Source organism: Centroberyx gerrardi, chromosome 6, assembly GCF_048128805.1.
Source record: "Centroberyx gerrardi isolate f3 chromosome 6, fCenGer3.hap1.cur.20231027, whole genome shotgun sequence".
NCBI classification, from domain to species: Eukaryota; Metazoa; Chordata; class Actinopteri; order Beryciformes; family Berycidae; genus Centroberyx; species Centroberyx gerrardi.
In genome coordinates this window covers 3,148,996-3,169,545 of record NC_136002.1, presented here as the reverse complement: position 1 = coordinate 3,169,545, position 20,550 = coordinate 3,148,996, and the positions used below count along the sequence as shown (strand labels likewise).

At 41.5% G+C, this 20,550-nt stretch overlaps 1 protein-coding gene across 3 annotated transcripts in view; it reads right to left on the bottom strand.

The window, feature by feature from the left end:
- The window catches only part of sgsm2 (small G protein signaling modulator 2), a 75,436-nt gene that overhangs the window by 3,507 nt on the left and 51,379 nt on the right, over window positions 1-20,550 (bottom strand). The window contains exons 8-19 of one of the 3 annotated variants that reach the window (XM_071922158.2): window positions 17,783-17,907; window positions 14,867-14,934; window positions 14,302-14,465; window positions 13,392-13,524; window positions 13,002-13,139; window positions 9,334-9,508; window positions 8,258-8,322; window positions 7,594-7,739; window positions 3,568-3,696; window positions 2,810-2,992; window positions 891-1,277; window positions 96-220 (exon numbers count right to left, since the gene is read on the bottom strand). In XM_071922158.2, the coding sequence (XP_071778259.1) occupies window positions 96-220; window positions 891-1,277; window positions 2,810-2,992; window positions 3,568-3,696; window positions 7,594-7,739; window positions 8,258-8,322; window positions 9,334-9,508; window positions 13,002-13,139; window positions 13,392-13,524; window positions 14,302-14,465; window positions 14,867-14,934; window positions 17,783-17,907 (1,838 nt within the window). The remainder of the gene's footprint in view (window positions 1-95; window positions 221-890; window positions 1,278-2,809; window positions 2,993-3,567; window positions 3,697-7,593; window positions 7,740-8,257; window positions 8,323-9,333; window positions 9,509-13,001; window positions 13,140-13,391; window positions 13,525-14,301; window positions 14,466-14,866; window positions 14,935-17,782; window positions 17,908-20,550) is intronic. The other 2 variants (XM_078284122.1, XM_078284123.1) reach the window with 2 other exon arrangements.

The window sequence follows — 20,550 nt, the reverse complement described above, 5'->3', positions numbered from 1 at the left end:
TAACAAGTCACATTAAACTGAAGGGATGTGTGTGTGTGTGTGTGTGTGTGTGTGTGTGTGTGTGTGTGTGTGTGTGTGACCTCTCTCTGCTCTACCTGCACATGATGTTGCGTAGTTTCTCCAGGTTGGCTGTGGTGAAGTAGTAGTAGTTGCGGTCACAGCGTTGGACGTCTTTGTCTATCCTGTGCAGGTTGAGGGCAACTGTGTCCAGCAGCTCGATCTGCCCAGAGGAATCATTATTTTCAGCATTAATGAATGGCTGAGTGAAAGTTAAAGATGTTTTACTTTAGGCCCAAACAGAGAGTGAAAGTGTATAATATTTTTTTGTTATGGAAAACTAGTTAGCATTAGCTATATAACATGATACAACCAAATGGACAGTCGCTTGCAACATCATTGCATTTGCATCTTTCTATGTAAAAATATACCATCCCCACAAATACATACGGAATATACATGTGTGTACATATACATAAACATAAACATGTTCATATACAGTACATGTACATAGACATAGATATATAGAAAGGCATAGACATACGGTGCCTTCAGAAAGTATTCAACCCTCTTGACTTTTTCTGCATTTTGTGGTGTTGCAGCCTGAATTCAAAATGGATGAAATTAAGGTTTTTGTCGTCAGTCTACATGGAATACCCGATCATCACAAAATAATTTAGTTAACATCAAATATAGAAATATGTCATTCAAAAGTATTCAACCCCTTGAGTCAATACTTTGTAAAAGCACCTTTTGCAGCGATTACATCTTTCTTCTTGGAAACATCTGTATCAGCTTGGCACATTTTGGGATTTTCCCCACTATTATTCCTTGTATATTTGTATAAGTTGGACATATAATAGACATAGACATGTAAATAGTCATATACATACAGTATAGGAGGACAGAGAAGGTGGTATCCCCTCAGCCGCTCCTCCATTGGTCACCAGCTTGTCCAGCTGACTGCACAGCCTGTCCTCGGTCAGGGAGTCCTGCCGCCCCCCGAGCACACCCTGAGTCCTGCCCTCCTCCCCGACCCCCCCCTCCTCCTCTGTGCTCTGTCCGTCGTCGATGCTGGACAGGATCTGGGAATGACCGGAGGCCACCGAGTAGTTTCTGGAGGAAGGGAGACCCGAGTCGGGGGAGTCGAACTCCACCAGAGGGCGCTCCTCTGGGGCGAGGGCGGCGGGGGGGACCAGGTTGGTCATGGTGGGGGTGCTGTCCTCGCCGCTAGGGGTCTCCTGGCCCCCGGCGTCGGGCTCGTCCACCGACATAAACACCTAGGACGGAGGTTTACAACAGACGGAGGAGGAAAAGTGAGAAGAGAAATAAATGATCTCTCATGCAGGAATTGTATAGTCCCAAATCACAAATGCGTGAGTTAATATTTGGTGTGAAACCCAATCATGAATATTGATTTCTCTATTAGTGTTTCTTTCTTTTGCATCTTTCCTTCTCCCTCCATGTCACACTCTGCTACAGCTAACCCTCCTCCATTGTGAATGTGGTTGTAGCTCATGCTGCGTTCACCTGACGTGGAAATTTGTTAGAAAGACTTGGAGGTGTTGGAGGTGTCAGACTTTGACTTTGAAGCTGTCAAGATGCTGTACGTTTTCTGCAGACTTTGGTTGCTCCTGATAATTATCCTCACCTTTTTCACACTTTTTCATACACATGCATTCAGCAAATAACACGTTAGAGGTCATGTTTTACAGCAAGACAAACATTGCAACGTCAACCACGAACAAAACATATGTAGTTGTCTCCTTCCATTGCATTTTCATTGCAATCTGTCACAATCTGTTTAATTTACAGAATCCCTGTCAGAGATTCTATTTGGATGCTTCATATTATAAGGAGTAGATGGCTTAGTCCTTTGTCAGTGTGCTGATGTTCCTAAGAGAACGTAGGATTTTCATTAGGTCCTTGCTGAACTGCACATGAAATGCCTATAGTAGTTCAGTGCAATTGCATTGGAAGATTACTTTTTCTGTTCTGCATTTCTCTACAATTCAAATAGCTTGTAGAAGCGTTTGGCTAGCACAAGATTCATTTCTAGTTCCCTGGTTTCCTGATAAGGTAGGTTGTGTCATTTTACAAACATTAGATTGTTTGATTTAGGTTTTGCATATTGTTTTGGGCTTCTTTGGGGTAAGACGGCGCAATCATTTGTTAACATTACCGTAGAAGGCCTTGTTTAGTGTATGTTAGATAAGTTGTAGTAGTGAGCTATTGGTTATTATGTAGTACTATTTTACCATTAATGAAAGAATGTAAAATGTAGGTGACATTGAGGAATTCATTTATGTTATCGAGCTCTAGAGAAATATCAAGGTACAATGTTTTTTTAATCTTTTTATCGTCTTTGTATCATGTTTTTTATTGTCTTTTTATCGTCTTTTATCTTTTTATCTTAATTTTTATCTTAATTTTATCTTAGCTTTATTTTATTTTATCCTTACTCTTTATTTTGGTTTTCATCTTACGATTAATGCTGCTCTTTTCCATGTGTCCTCTCTGAATTTAATCCCTGTTCATTGCTTTTTAAATTCAAATTTTGAGTATTCTGCTTTTATTTTGACTGTCAAAGCACATTGTAAACTCTGTTTTTAAAGGTGCTATATAAATAAAATTATTATTATTATTATTATATTACACACATGTGCTGCAATAAAATGTGCAAATGGTCAGAAATTTCATGTTAGCTGGTAGTGCTAACATTGATATCTGTTTAGTTAGAGATTCCCATCCTTAGCTAATAGAATTTACTGTTGAGTGTATATTGTATGTGCTTTGTGTCGGGCTCGTTCACCTCATTGCTGAGTGTGGAGTCTCGGTGAATGAGACGCAGGACGTGGCTGTCGATGCTGCTGCCTGAGGAGAGCTTGGCAAAGATGGCCGACTGCATCTCCTTCTCCCTCTGCTTGACGATCACTTCGCAGGCCTTCCACTCCCTCATCACCTGCTGGTAGCGCTCGCTGATCTTCTCGTCGATCTGCACGGGGAAAAATAAAAGAGCGCATTCATTCAAATTAAAAGTCATAGATAGAATGCCATCCATACTGTATGTGACAGGTATTCCATATTTAGATGTATTGAAGACTTCCTGGCAAAAGTAAAATTCCAAGCGAAGATAAAATTCAAGCAATTTTGAATATCTAACTATAACCTCAAGATGAAGTTATGAAATGCTGAACAATTATTTTTTCCAGTGAGACAGTGAGCAAAGATTGTGAATACTTTTAGAAACTAGATGTTAGTATTATTGAAATTTCCCATTTTCACAAACATTTCTTGAATTTCCTTTCATAGAGAACAATACTTTGCATAGATTTTAGACTAAATCGGCCAAATAAATGTTAAAAATCCCAAATAAATAAATACATTTGATTTGTGCTACAAAATTAAATCGTTTTGTGGCACAAGGTTATGTGCAAAAATTATGCACCCACTGTATGTACACTTTACACACAAATCACAATCTCTCACAACCACGCATCTCTTTTTCAGTGCATGATGGACTCTGTGTGTGTGTGTGTGTGTGTGTGTGTGTGTGTGTGGGTGTTGTACCTGGCTCATGTCCTTCTTGCCCATGCCAAACTTGTAGTGTCCCAGCAGGAAAGGCCAGACCTCCTTTCGGATGTCGTGCTGCACTCCGCCATAGTAAACCAGCCTCAGCAGCTCCAGCTCCTTATAGTTCTACACACACACACACACACACACAGAAAATAATTAAAATGCCTTTATTGCATTGGCAAGTTCTAAATACTGAACATGATTAAAAACGACGCGTTTTGGCATCCTTAAGAAAAAAGTAATACAAAGTCATCACAGTACGTCGTGTTCTTGTAGAAACACAGGTGGAGATTAGAGGTTGGAAGAAAGTGAGGGATGGAGAAAGAGGGAAGAGGGCGAGAAAAAGAGACGGGAAGGAAAAGGAGAGGATGAGGAAGCACGCATCCATAATGAAAACATAAAGAGACTGAGACTGAGAAGGAAAGAGAGGCAGAGACAGATGGGTGCAGCGGATAAAGATAGGAACATAGATATGAATAGAGTGTAAATTAGTAATGATTACATTGTTGGAATTGATGAATGATTATAATGGCTCATCTAATAGCTACGGCGGTATCATATTACACTCTGTAATGGGACCGAAACCCATTAGAATTTCATTAGAGTGGAGTGAGATAGATTGGAGGCTGGGCTAGCAATACATGATACATGATGTACATTTAATATATATATACATCAAAGGGTGATATATTATATACGGGCGGGTGGGTAGGTGGGACAAAATAACAAAAACACGTGGAAAAGGACTTTAACTTTGAAGTAACTAAATCAGAAATAATTTTTCATCATATATTATTAGGTGTTATTTTGTCCATCCCGTTTTTTTTAAGCAGAAGCCATATAATGACACTAGCACATCTTCCAACAATATTGTAGTTCACCAGGAAGCAAAAGTTTTTATAAAGTGCTGTAAAAATGTACTCAGAATTAATGCGCTCTCTGGGCCCCAAAGATCCACCACAGGACATAAATCCTTCATCATAATTCTCTCAAGGAGCATTCCTCAAAGGCTGCCTCACTTCATAAAATGTCACAGGGGCAATAAGTAAGGTTTTTACTGCCCCATAGCACAAAAAGACCATCATATATCTGAGGGGGTTGTTGATCGATACCAATGACTCAGTGATGACTTGGCCAGGTGCTGAGGTTTCTGGCTCTCAGACCTCACTTTCTGGCCCTTGCTCTGTTTTGGAACACGCACACGCCCCACCCGCTGGAGTTTCAAGACACTCCCAATTCCCCACCACCCACAGGTTGTACCAGACACTTGTGTAGGAGGAGATTAGTTCTATCAGCGTTGTTGCAATTCATACTGGTCAACCACAGAGGCAGATAAAGGTCATATAATATTTAATTTAACCAGTGCAACCCTTCTGATTCCTCCCCAACTCTCCGACAGCTGTAACCATCACAGATAACTCCTAGTCTATTGGTTATTTGGATCCTCATTAGAACTGCTCTTCCTGGGGTCCACATTAAAAAACATATACTTGCATACATTAATACAACCTAGCTAGTGTTTAGTAGGGATGAGACGATATATTGAAATTTGATATATTGAAATTCAATATATTGCGATACAAAGATGTGACGATACGTATCGTGGGGCAGAAAAATGAATCATGATATTAGCTCCATTTTATTCCACTGTAAAGCCGTTTCACACCAAGTGCGAATTTCTGTGCGGATTATTCGCACAGAAATTTATAAAAGATGATTTCGTGGGTTATGATGGAAGCTTGCACACCAGGGCGGAACTTCCGTGCGGCAAGAAAAAAATTCGGAACCACTTTGTCTTCTGCGGCATTCCGTCTGCGAAAATATACACTTGACCAATGAAATCTTTTGCTTTCTATGATGTCACATTTTCAAACGTTGTCCCAGGCTGAAATAAATGTGTGGCTTTCGATCGCTAAAAGGCTTGGGTACGGGGATGATGGTTAGGCCGTGCACCTTTACGCAAAGGTAGGGCAGAGGCACACTCTGATCCACGTTCATTCATACAGTGGACTAGGAAGGCTAATATAGATATATAGGCACAAATTAAATTATCGCCAGTCAAACTGAGAGTATGGTAGCGCTTCACAGACAACATATGTAAACTATGATCTATTTTCTCCACAGCTGTAGCCAGAACAGCAACTGGTTTCACCTCAAACACACTGCAAGTCGTTGCTCAGGGTCGAGTGGCACCGCGTCATGTAAAATCCACTGCATAGGCTTTTTAATCATTGTAATATCAGTATTTTGGTGTATTTTTTTTCTATTAACACTAGAAAGGCCATGGGCTGGCGTTGAGATTTTAAATTTAAATTTCTGAAACACTGGAAATACTATGGTCTTGCTTTAAAGGCCTTTTCAGAATTCTAAAAAACGAGTATATAACTTTTTTTCAATTTTCTCCCTGCAACATATTACATATAACAAATTACACCAGTATGACAGGCTACAGGGCGTTGGTAGACAGATGTGAAGTCTCTCCCTCTCCTCCTCCTTTCTTCCACTGACCAACTCAGCGCCATCAAAACTCCATGTATTTCACACATTGCATACCTTTAGAACAACAGTGTGATGAGACACAGAGCTCCTGGACATGAAACGTGAGATATTCTCTCTGTGGATAAACTGAAAGATTAATTGCGCAATATTGTGCTTCTGTATTTCCATGGGACATCCGTGCGTAAAACACGTCCCCAAAAGGATTTAATGGACAGAGCTCATTATATATCTACAAATATTTCACATTTAGCAAATGTTATCCATACTGGTTATTTCCTATGATTTAACACTATATAACACTGTAAGGTAGGCTGTAGGAAACGTGAGCTGAGCGCTGCGTAATAGCGCATTCCAAGGATTCCATGCAGTAAATTCACAATGATTGAAAGAGCCTGTCATGTTTTTTTAAATACCTTATAGTTCGTTATTGTTTTATCATTTAATTGCTCAGTTCTTTGTGCCGTTTTGTTGCTCAAGCACGTTTGGCAATGTGCCTGTAATATTTAATATATTGAAGTAATGGCTACGCCTCCGTTTACCCGTATATATTGTATTTTAGAAATTCATACACAGATGCTGATTTCGTTGCGATGTTTTTTTTTCCAAAGATGAAGTTTTGAGGTAGGCTGTGGTGTTTTTCCCTATAGGCAACATTAGGTTACTGATGCGGTCTGTTGGTCTTTGCTTGGCCTGTAGTCCAGACAAAAGCTGAGTGATCCATCTCTCCATGGTCAACTTCTTTCTTTTCTATATTCATTTGGTTTCAATTATAAATATTCATCATGGACTAATGAGTAGTCCTAAACACCCCAATGATATTATACCATTTTAAACTTTTATTTAGGCTACAAGAGCCATAACTATAAAAAATACATACCGATTCCATAAGTAAAATAAATAATCACTTATAGGCTTTATGTGTGAGCACTGTTGTTGCTGAATCGTGGAGAAAGTTTGATTATTGAATGACTTTTGTGTTACGCCACATACTTCAGTATGACAGTTACTGGCATGCTCCTGGATGAGCCTATAAACTCTCTGTGTTCCGTCCGCCTTTCCAAAATAGGATGGCCCAACACTTTCTCCTCTTTTTACTGCTTAAAAGAATGAAGATAACGTTGTTGTGACTGCTACTTTCTATGTCCATTTTCTCTCAGATAATAAACAGGATTTTTTTTTCCTGTTGGTGCGAAATTGGAACACTAGAATGCGAAAATGTCGCACCGGACCTGGTGTGTAAGCTTCACATGTGGAAAATTCCCGCACGAATATTCCGCAAATCCGTCCCGCATTTTCGTGTCGCACCGGTGTGAAACAGCTTGTAGTAATCACAAATGAGACGGCTTGCCTATCACAATTTCTCTCCTCATCGAAATGATATTATTTGCACTTTGCAATGACATTTTTAAATTGTTTACATCGCATCGTGGTTGTATTGAATCGTGAACCCCATATCGGGTATCGAATCGTATCGTGAGATAAACACATCGTCCTGTCCCTAGTGTTTGGCCAGCCACCCACCTTGCAGTCCTTCTGGTATTTGCTCCACACCTCTTTGCTGAGGCCTCCGGACGCCTCGCAGGGCTTGTCTGGAGGGACGATGCTGTGGTTGACCAGGGCTGACAGGTGAGTGCGGACAGTGGACAGGTGTCGACAGTAGGCCAGCCCTGCATGGAGAGGAGAGACACATACAGACACAGCTCAGACTGCAGAGTTTCTCCTACAGCGTCAGCACAGCCGAAATATAGACAGAGACTTGTAGCAACAGATAATGTAATAACTGTCATATAATGGAATTGGTCCAAATGTAATACAATATCCTTCTAAATGGTTATTAGTACTAGTAGTATTTTCTAAATAATTGAATAAATAATCTGTTTATTATCTGCTACCTCACATGACATCATATAGAGTAACTAGATAAAATTCGCACAAAACCCAACTAGTTATTATTATATTCTTAATATAATAGTTATATATTATTAGCTATAGCAGCTAGCAAGATCATTTCTACTCATTTATAATTCTAATCTGTTATATTTTATGTCATTCCGTAACCTTTAGACATTTATCACACTATACTATGTTGACTACAGTAATTTCCAAACATTACTGAAACAATAGTAATTTTCGATCATGTCACGATCACAATATTCCGAAAAAAGCACTAACATGATGTACTTACATCCATAAAATGCTCTGGAAACTATTTGCCTCTTCATGTTCTGGCAAAGCATCTTCAGGGGAATACTGGTGGAAAGGAAGAACGAAAATAATCCATTATCACCAACACACATTAACAACAACACATTATCATTAACACCAAGTCACTGTTACTGTGTTCCCATGAAATCTAAAGGGTTGTTTTCTTTAAGCTTGCCAGAAGGTCCAGCATCTCCATGTGCTGCTGTGTCTAAAAGCATGTAGGATTTTCATTAGGTCCTTGTTGAACTGCCATGTCTGAAATGCCTGTGGTAGTAACCTTTACAGACCAGCTGATGCTAGTTTTCACTGCAGTTACATTAGAAAATAGATTTTATTCATTTCACATTTCTCTATAATTCAAACTGCCGGTGGTTTGAATTGGCTAGCTAGTAGAAGATTAATTTCTAGTTAATTTCTAGATTAATTTCTAGTTCTAGTAATTTCTAGTTAATTTTCTAGCTATGTAATTGGAATGCAATTCCAATTCAATTGCTGGAGTTGGAATTGGAATGAAAGGAAACAGAATTGAATTAAATTCATTAAATTCCATTAAAAAATTTAAAGGTTGTCTTGAGTTGCTTATTATAAATCAAATTGTTATAAATCAAACATTATGAATCAAATAAAAGACAGTTCAACAAATACATAAAAAAAAAATACATTCAATCATAATGTATGTATTACGATTACAAGTTATGCATCAAATAACATTTTATGATATTCAGTATTGATAATATATAACACTACATGTAATCTCAGATATGTGGTAAAAAAAAAAAAATGGAATTTCACAGAATTTCAATGAATTGGAGTTAATTCATGAACTTGACTCCAACCCTGGTAATGTTAAGCTGTAGTAGTGAGGTTTTATTTGCCAAGACACTCTGTACACTCTAGGTTTCACTTGGAACTCGTATCTTTTTATAAGAACAGACACAAAACCAGCTTTGTGGTCTGAAACCTGGAAGCTCCTTGTTGCTTAACTGGAAGCTTTGGCAAAATAGCACATACTGCAGCACACAGTGCATCGGCAGGTGAAGCACGCATGTTACATACGTGTGAATGTCCACCGGGTCGTGCATGCAGGTGCAGCCGGCCGGGTAGTCGAACGACAGGTTGCTGCCGCCGGTGGAGCAGGACAAGCACGACGACACGTGACTGGTTAACTCAGCCTGTTGCCACGACGACGGGCTGCCTCCGAAACCCTGCATCTCCATCATCTCCCCGTGGTCTAGACCGGAGAGAGAGAGAGAGAGAGAGAGAGAGAGAGAGAGAGAGAGAGAGAGAGAAAGAGAGAGAGAGGTCTCATTGCTTGGAGACAAAACGGTTGATGCTGCTTTAATGTACTGTACTCTTGTCTTACTCTAAGAGTCTCAGTGCCACTTAAACATTTTTTATGGAGCACTGCACCTCCATATGTCAATAAGCACAGTAAATCTGCTTCACATTCACTGTTTTATGCTTTACATATTATGACATAGGTCCCTCAGCTCAACCACAGACACATCTTTCGCTGATCAAATTATCAGTTTAATCAACGCCGCGTTCTTCTTTGTCATACACGACACCAATAGATGAGTAGAAAGATGAAAGTTATACACTCATGTGAACGTGTGAGAGCGGGTAAAACACAGGCGTGTTGAGGAAAACTCAAAGTGGAAGTGATGATTTTTGGGAAGCGGGAACGGCATTCTGGGGAAAGAGACAGGCAGAGAGGATGCAGGGAAGCCATGCTGGTTCAGTTCATTCAGAGGAGGGGGGGGAGAAGAAGAAGAAGCAGAGAGAGAGAGAGAGAGCAGAGACCAGGAGGGGGCTCCACCGAGCCGAGCAGAGCAGGGGAGAGGAAAGAGAGGAAGAAGGAAGGAGAGAGGTGAACGAGTTGGAAGAAGAAGAAGAGGAGAGGAGAGAGACGAGGCTGACGCATCGGGCCGTGCGGGATGCATAAAGCCAGAACAAGACAAGAGGAAACCGAAAAACTAATTATCGACCAAAACCAAAAGAAACAAAAAAAAAGAAAACAAAAACAAATGGACACCAGTAAAAAGGATACACAAAGGGGAAAAGGGGGGGGGGGAAATCATAAAAAACTTCAACATTAAATAAATGCTCTTCACCTTAATTCTTCAGGTTGGAGCTGATGACCTGTCATAAATATGTAGCTGCGCTTTGGTCGCTTCAAGAACCCCCCAAAAAACAAATAATAATAAGAACGGAAAACGCAAACAGAAAAAATGCTGGAGGGAGACCGACATTTGGACCCCAACTCCCCCCCCACCCCACCCCTCCCCTCTTTACTTTAGGACTAGATGTGATCAACAAACTGGTGACAGTTTTGGGGTTCGGTATTTGCAAAACCCCCGTTCACAGAAGGACTCCACGTCTCTACTACTGCGGAACCCCACAGGACCGAATAGTCATAATGAGAGGGGGGGTGGGGGTGGGGGGAGGGTGGGGGTGGGGGGGTGGGGGGTGGGGGGGGGGTGGGGGGGGGGTGGGGGTGGGGGATGGGGGGGGGGGGGGGGGGGGGGCGGGGGGTTAGTGAAGAATTACAGTGAACAGCATCGCAGCAGAAAAACTGCACGAACAGAGGAGAAACAACTGAGGAAATCAGAGCAGAGAGAGAGAGAGAGAGAGAGAGAGAGAGAGAGAGAGAGAGAGAGAGAGAGAGAGAGAGAGAAATCAAAACAAACAGAGGAGGAGACTGGAGGATATTTTCCGTCACAAATAAGCAGGAACACATACTCGTTCTTTAAAAAAAACAAAACAGAACAAAAATGAAACGGGTGCATATTTCCCATGCAAAATTGTCAAGCATGTTGCAAGTGAGAAATGAAAGGACAAAATTCGGAAATAAAAGAAACAGAATTAAGTCAAATAAAAAAAAAAAAAGACGAGTGCAAAAAACGGAGCAAATTATCGAAGCAATTCTTGGCCGTCGACGACCTAGACCCAACAGTGCCGAGGGGCGTTTGGAAAAGCTACAGCATCTGATCCGCCCTGTGTCCGTCAGCACTCCAAACCCCACAATGCAACGCTGCAAGTAGCCAGAAAGATGGGGACCTGACCTCGCTATGATAAGCCTAGAGACTTGGGGAATCTTTAGAAAGGGTTGACGGCATCGCTGAATGTGTGACAATAAGCCAGTGGGCAAAAGTAGGCGACAGACAAGTGCAGTCGGTGTTTGTCTGCATTTTGTATACAGCAAGACTGTCCATTTGACAGTGTACGTGTTTCCCAATGTGCATCAGGATCCCTGCCAAGCAAGTAGATTAAACTGTGTACTTGAGCAGTGTGAAGAAAGAAAAGGAGAGAGAGAGAGAGACAGAGAGAGAGAGAGAGAGAGAGAGAGAGAGAGAGAGAGAGAAACTAACCAGGAAGGGTGTAGGGGAAGTGTGTCAAAGGCTGATGTGGCATTAAGTGGATGTCTGATAATATCAATGACAAAGCCACCATTGTCTAATGACAGGGCGTCATTGGGCCCAATTACAGTGTGAAGGGACTGTCATCGTAGGGCTGTTGTGTCATTTAAGTAATGTCAAAAGGGGAGCTGAACAGATATTTTGTTGTTCATTGAATGTCACTAAGAATGTGCTGCATGTGGGCCTGGAGGTGATCTTAAAATGAGTACATTTTCATACACATTATAATTTAATTCTTAACCCAATCAAGGCAATACTCCGACTGTAGAAATTGCCATGTAAACGCCTTTACCTAATTATCTTAAATGGGGTGAGGTCATAAGGTTGGAGTAAGTTGAACCCACCACATTAACACACCTGCTCAGTCTTTCCATTTATTGGGGCTTGTAAGCACCTTAGTCAGATTTTGTTTGTTTTTTTCAAACTGCGCAGGTCAAAGGTCACCACACGCAGTAACCTGGATGTTGTACTGACAAAGCAAATAACTGGGTTATTGGAGAAATCTCGTAACTTCGAACCATGTAAAATCGAAGTGCCTTTAGGTGATTGCTACCAGTAATCAGAGTATTGGTGTGCATGTAAATGTAGTCAGTGATGGACTTGACCTGGCTGCATTCTGACATGACCAGCTATATCAGAAAAACGCTCTGCGTTTATTACCATAAACAAATGAGACCACATTTCCCATAAACCCTGTTGCTTCTTGTTCCCCCTCCCCCTCCCTGAAGAGGATAAACATGTTGGAAGTGATTTTTCCATTCTTCCTTTCACTTCTTTGGTCAAAGGTTTTCTTCCACCCTCTGCCTTTGCCACAAACTCTGAAAGCTTTAGCTCTGTTTGCTCTGGAAGAACAGCGCCCTCTTCCTGTTTTGTGCCGTAAAGCAATCCAGCAGATTTCCCTCCAAATCTGACTTGGTGGCACGCAATGTTCTCAGTGCTGGTCTCATTTATTCACGGTAATTATGCTAATGTCTCATAACGAATGTGGTAATGATTTGATGTGAAAATGCTACGTGTAGCGACTTTGTGTCAACAAAGTCATGTCATCAATCAGATAAGTGTCAGATAAAGCTTCGATCAACCTGAACTTCCCCCACCCCACTGTCAACACAGCCAACCCTCAGCCTACTCCACACTGTTGGGCTATAGGCCTCGAGGCAGCAGACACACAGGTAAGAAGAGGGGGGGGGGCTTGACGGGGCGTGATGGGGCAGGCGGTGGGGGGAGGGACGTCTGAAGCCAGGGTGAGGTCTCGGGGGGGGTGGGGGTGTGGTCGGGGTGGGGGTGTGTTAAGGTGATAAAAACCTTTCATGACATTAGGGTCTGTGAGGTTCCGCGAGCAGATCATTGAGATCATAGCGTGGAGCCTATCTTCCTCTTCCTCGTCATCGTCCAGCGAAGGTGCGCGGCTGCCCGTGGTGTGGTGGTAGTTTATAGTGACTGCTTGCATCCATGGGGAACAACAGAGAACACGGTTAGAACAGCGCCTCCCTGCGGGCCTTTGGTGAAGAGGGTGGCGGGGGGGACACGAAACTTGCACCCCCAAATGTGTAAAGACATCAGGGGAATACAGAATGCAAACATACGTACATACTGAGTATTCATACGGCGCATGCATTCAGTACAGAGATGACTTTGAACTCTAATGCTTTGAGACTATAAACCAGTGTGCAGGTGTGTGGGTGATTTCCTTACTGGCATCTTGTCGGTGTCCGGGGTAGACGATACGAAACACATAGTCAGCAGCCGTCTGTTCCTCCCCATTCCTGTCCTGCTCCACCAGCCTGGCCGTACTGTTCCTCTTCCTCAGTTTGGGAAAGACCTTTCCCTGCAGGACACACATATACAAATGTATGGAAGTGCTCATGCTGGTGCACAAACACACATATAGCCATTTATACCACATATCATCACATAACAGTCATTGAACCAAACATTAAAACTGCACTACCAATATGGGGCACCACAAATGCCCAAAAGAACAAACTAGCAGACAATGCAAATGGCTACAAGATGCATTTGCAATGAGACTTTGACCTTTTTCACATTTGTATAACTTGTATAACTGATTGGCCAGCTGACTGCATCATTGGTGGAGGATGACATGCTATGTTTACATACATAGAGATTGTCATTTGTCAACCTGGTAATGCTGAAGCAACCTGGTTTGGGGTTAACCTGGGTTAGAACAACTGAGGTGAGCTCATACTCTGATTATGAGAAACCTGCTTAAGATGGCTCACTCATATATTCAACAGGTTACTGTAGCATGGAAACATCTTACTTCTTTCACTTTTGGTTTTCACCAACTGCGCAACCTCAGAATCACACAGGGTTATGCAACATTTTGATGTCAACAAATCACCCAGATGACCTCTGGGATCATCCTTTGTTTCCCCTGTATTAGAAGTAACCTACTATTGCTCAGTCAAACAGGGAGGAGGAACATTCTGTTAACCGGTTTATTCATGGCGGCTGGAGACTCAATCGCAGGGTATCAAAGGTTCATGTAAACATCTTAACCTGATTAAGACCTTAACCAGAGTATGACCGATAACAGAAGCCGGTGTTTAGGTATAAATCCAGCCTTAACAGGGTGACGGACCTTGCCTTTCTGGGACCAGAGGGGGGGTTCGAGTTGACCCCGCGGCAGGAGGCCGGTCTCCAGACAGGACAGGAAGGCCAGGAGATGACCGCCGGGGGGGAAATGGAGGGGCGGCCGCTGGATCCCATCCTGACTGACCAGAACCAGTGTGCCACCACAGTCCGCTAGAAAAGAGAAAAGAAAAACATGGTAGAATGGCTCATTAGTTTAAATTGGGACAGACACAGGGGGAGAGAGAGAAAGTTGAAGAAGGGGTCAGCAAGATAAATGAAAAACGCTGACGCATCAAATAGTGATGTGACCTATGCTTCCCATTAACAGGAAATTCACAGTTTATAAAGCCAACCAATCAATAGCTTGATGTGACACCAGCTTATTAAACACAATCCTTTTCATTGACAATCATTAGCTTCATGACGAAAGGCACTGTGTGTGTGTGTGTGTTATTGGCTAAATGTAAAGCCATCCACTTAATATGAGGTGATGGGCGCTGTGTAACATGACTGTGTGTTGATATGAGTCAACCTTGGAGGTGCTGTGGGAGGTACAGAGGTAATATACTCACATCGTTGGTGACAGTGGATGCAGACTATCTGGCGCAAAGGCACAGTCAATGCATAGTCCCAGTAGATGCTAACAGAGAGGGAAAAGTGGGGGAGTGCAGTCAGACAAGGTAGAATATGAAAGGTAAAGACAGGGCACTAAGGCGGAGGAAGCCTCTTGGTTGTTTCGTGGGGTTTGGCAGCAGGGGCGGAAATCACGGGGGGGGACAGGGGGGTCCGGACCCCCCCTTCCTGGGACTAACAGAGAGTTGTCCCCCTCAATATATCATTGTAAACATAACTATATAATTTTAAATAATATAATAATATGCATTGAAAGCACTTGTGCTAATTATAGGCGCAAAACAATGCGTTTTTAAGTTTCGAAAGATTGAGTCCCCCTCTCATACGCCTCACAGTGGTTTGGTCCACTGCCTACCTGCCTCCCCGAACCCCCACACACACACATTAGCCCTCAGTACGAGTGTGTGTGGAGGATCTCTGGAAGTGTGTCAGTGGTGGCAGACCTCCAGTAAGAAGCTGCTTCGCAAAGGTTAACTTAGAACAAAGGATGTGTCAGACATTTTTCTTTACTTCTACCACTCAACAGAATAAAACACATTCACAGTTGTAACCAGACTACATTTTGTTCCGTTACCTCGCGGTTGAATCTCGTGCGTCAGCGTGTTGGCACGAGCCGCGTCTCCTAATGCATGTATGTGTATGGAGGCAGGAGGTCTATCCACAATTAAAATCGTCATAACTCGCTGAATTTTCGACCGATTTTCAAGCGGTTTGGTTTGTTACAAATGCCAGACATGTATTTATGATACAGGATACTTGGTTAAATTAAAATGCGGGATTTCATACCAAAATACTTTATCTTTTGTAGATGGTAACAGTAATATTTCTATAATATAATATTTAAGATTAACTTACCCTATGTAATTAGGTTCTAAGTATATTATTTTTTTCTTACTGCATGTAAAATGGCTGCCACTATGTTATTTTGTTCATAATTTTGGAAATAAATGAAGACTTAATTAATAAAAAAAAGTCATAATTACAACAAACATTATGTTAAAATATAAGTAAGTTTCTGGCAGGCTTCATAGCGTTCTGGACTTTTACACATTGACAGCAAAACATTAGAGATCTGCTTTTTCGGGAAAACTAAATCTAATTAGGCATATATTAGCTTTAGTTCAGTTAATGGGTGTTGCATCTCACCTACTACTGTAAATAACCTGCATGCTGTGTGTGTGTGTGTGTGTGTGTGTGTGTCTATTTGTCAGCCAGCCAGATCAGTTAAAATGGCAGAGAAAAGAAAAACAGACATCCGATCATTTTTCAGTGCACCGAAACGCCAAGTAGAAAGACCCCAGTAATATCAAAGGCAATTTGATAAAATCTTCATAAGAAAGGAATGAAGTGCTTATGGAAATGTTTCATAATGGACCTCTATATACATTTAATACAACAGTACTTTTGGCGGCACCTTTGGTGTCCCCTTCAGGAATTGCTCTTGAGAAATTTTTCTGTTTATTGTCCCCCCCAACAGTGAAATGAAATATCCGCCCTTGTTTGGCAGTCTATCTCAAGAAAAAGATAGGAGGAATCTGGCGATGCTGAGGAGCCACAAACCTGAAGAAGATTTCATTTCAAAAGTCTTAACATCAATAAATTATTACCACATTCATTTTGAGATATAAGTAGAATTGTCGTAAACGAACAAGACCAATACTGAGAAGATTGACAGCCTCTACCGGCCTCTACACTGCATTTTACATTGTGTGCCACCAGGTCGGATTTGGAGGGAAATCTGCTGGATTGCTTTACGGCACAAAACAGGAAGAGGGCGCTGTTCTTCCAGAGCAAATGGAGCTAAAGCTTTCAGTTCCTGGCAGCGGCAGATGGTGGAAGGAGTGAAAGGACGATGGAAAACTCACTTCCAACATGTTAATCCTCTTTAGTAAAGCCAAAGAGAAAGCCTTTGACCAAAGAAGCAAAGAGACTCTTAGAAACAGAATGTGGTCTTTATTTGGAGAAACACTTGCACTAACAATACCAATGGTGTGAGATAGAGGCTGCCAATCGTCTCCACCATGGTCTCATTTGTTTACAGTAATTATACCAAGGTATCACAATTAATTTGACGACATATTGATGTTTAAAAATGTTAAACATAGCGCCTTTAAAGGAGAATACTTGTGTCATTTTGAGTTACAGCCTATTTACTTCTGTCCACATGTAGTTTACATTTCCCCCAAACACTTTGCAATGCATGTCATATGTAATTATATTTTTAATAAATAATTTTTCTAATAAGTTTTAATTCTATTTTTAACTTGTTTTTGTTTTCTTTTTAAAAAACAAACTTTACAGTGTCACACCTAGCTTGACATTAACTGCCGTCCTGGCTAACAAAGATGCCCTACTTAAGAAGACATGGATGTGACAGTAAGGTATGTAAGGCGACATGTTTTTGAGCGATTATTTCCTGGAGGAGACTTCCATCTCTTCCTGTGGGTGTCAGGTAATTGACAGGAAGCAGAGTGGAATGTGTGCACGCTGACATGAATACACAGAAACTGTGACAAAACCAAATGAAGGCTTCATGTTTACTGTGATGGACTATCTCGCTTTTGTGAAAGTTGTGCAAGAATGAATTTCAGCAAATGGCTTCTTTTGAAGGGAGGAAAACAAGTCCTCATATCAACTGTGCTGACTAATTAATTGTGTGCAGAGGATGGGACGCTCTTCTCTGTTGCAGCCCCACTTTGTGATTTAAGCTGATAAGATGGCTGGGGTTTAAACACATCTTTAAAATATGGTGTAAGTCTTTTGGAGTTTTTTTTTTTTTTTATTCAAACTGTCAACAGTCATAATAGTTCCACATTAGGCTATTTCTATATGTATATGGGGGGTGTCGTGGCTACCTCTTCTCCAGATCGCAGTCTCCCAGTGTGCCGTTGATGAGCTGGTTGGGCGTCCACTTCAGGGTGAGGTTATCTCCGGCCTGGTGGAGCGACAGGTAGCCCCGTAACACCTCCATGTCCTTCTTCTACCGGGAGAGCAGGAGGAGCAGGAGGAGGTAACGGGAGGGGAAGACATAATGTGGGAGGAGAAGGTGGAAGGCATCGTGGTTACGGAGAGGAGAAAATAGAGAGATTGATAAATGCAGGCGACAGAGGAGATGGAGGAGATGGAGATATATATAGATGGACAGAGGATGGATGATAGAGAGGGCAGAATGGAATGAGAAAACATTAAATTATGCATTTGGAATTTAGGGGAGTGTGTGTCAGAAACTTACTGAACAGTTTAAGCAAGATTATTATAGAGGAAAGACAGATAGATAGATAGATAGATAGATAGACAGACAAAGCTACTAGAAAACACAAATACATACACACGCACACATTATTCCTCCAAGCTGCACTCCTCTATCTGCTCTTTTTACCTCAATAACTAATGCACAATTTACAGTTAAATGTAGCATATCTACATCTATCCTATTAACACAGGCTGAGTTTGTTACTTGGTTGGTTAGAATAGTTTAATGTATACATGTATGCAGCGGTGCTGCATATGCATATCTTCTACTGTGTATCATATAATAAAAGAAGTTGAGGAGAAAAGGTGAAGAGCAGGGTTGGGTTGTGGTACGAAGCATATACAGTAGCATTTCTACCATGAAGGATGCATGGCCCATAGTGAATGTGTTTGGATCAAGCGTGCAAGTTCACTTCTGTGTGTGTGTGTGTGTGTGTGTGTGTGTGGTTTGCCAACACCCACGTGTCTTAGCATGGTCCTGTCAAAGGGTCAGCACTGAGAGAGGCAATATGTGCTCATTATACATTCCCAGGGCCAAACATGCTGAAACAACTTGGCAAACCGCTGTACTGTACTTTGTAGCCAAGAGAAAGAAGGCTTTGACTTGAAAGAACATAAATTTAAAATACTGTACTGCGTGTGCGTGCGTGCATGTGAGTGTGTGTGTTTGTGTGTGTGTGCGCCTCAATAATAGATGCAAATGTTCATTATGTGCAGTATATCTGTATGAGTTCAGTGGGTGCTGCCTGTGTGTGTGTGTGTGTGTGTGTGTGTGTATTTCTATGGTTCCCACTGTATGAAGGATTTCGGCCATTATCCTAGAGAAACAGTATCTTCAACAGCAACACCTCCGAAATTGTGCCAAGAATTTACATAGACTTACAATGGGAACCCAGGAGTTAGACACATGTAGCACAGCTGTAGTGTTGACGGAATGTCTTTGATTTAGGTGTAGTGTAATGAGAGTGCAATACAGAGCACCTATGCAACACTACATTTATTTTTTACATGTTCATGTGTTTACCCGCTAGAGGATAACACTGCTTTGATAGTTATCTCCTTAGAAACATCTGATGTCTGCATGTATAAATGCCAGCCTTGCAAAATAGCCTAACCCCAGGCTCAATAACACAATTGTCAAATATACTAAAGAGTGGTTCACTGAGCAACCACAGGGATCAAACAACACAAAAATGGTTCTACATTGGGTTTAAATAAACATAATGAGTACACTGCTGAATTTTGCTTTCATATTGTTTGCACTTGCTTAGGTAATATCCTGATCAAATTAGAACAGATTTGTGAAGATGGCTCCAGACACGGTATTGCAGTTCTTCCTTTAAGGGTCTATGTGTAAATTCTGGTCCAATGCTGACCTCTATCGTTCAGCGATGTCATTGCAACAAGTCAAGGCTTAGCTGCAGCATTGCCAGATGTACGATAATTATCGTATTTGTACGATAATTTTGCCCTCTGTACGATGTACGATCAATAATACCAAAAGTCCCATAATGTACGATAATTTGATCATTTTGTGACACTTACTATTAGTAATCTATGCTATCGGATAGTAAAATATGGATCCTACGTCTGTGTACTGTTTACACATCTCTTCTCACGTGAAGTCTTTCCAGCCAATCATGCTTGTTGTGATGATGAACGTGAGTCACGTCACATTCATCATCACAACAAGCATGATTGGCTGGCTCGCTCATTTGAAGAGAGTTTGCATGAGTCGAGAAAGTAACCGCCGTTAAAACAAAACAGAAGAAGAAGAAGAGTCGAGATAGCTTACTGCTGCATCCATGTGAATTGTGAAAAAAAAGTAAAGAAAATGAGTGCTGAACAGGAAGGTGAGTACAGGGGAGAGGCGAAGAGGAGGGCAGAGTCGTTGGAACAGCCAAAAAGTAAGCAAACTTGCTATGTCTACTCCCTAACAGTAGGTGGCAGCATGAGACTGGCTCATACTTTGCCTAAGGACAAAGTAATTTTAGTTCCCACCTGTCATTGTTTGATTGTTTACGGGGGGACACATTTGTGTAACGGTAACCGAGTAACATGTGATGTGACGATGAGTAGAGGTCCGCTGTGAATCCGTACTGATGCCACAGCCCAGAGTGACTGGAGAACGCTACCCACCAAGAAATCAGGGTTACATAGAGTAGCCTATTTGAAGATTGCACAACGGTAGGCTCTTGTTCTCTTGGTTATGACTTGCGTACGATAATTTTCCTCAAAATACAATAATTTTAAGCCTCTGGTACGATACTGTAATCTAAGTTATTGTATTGCAATTATTTTGTACAGTCTATTATATGTTTCATTATTAATTCATTTCAACTTGATTATTTGGATCATTATATAAATAATT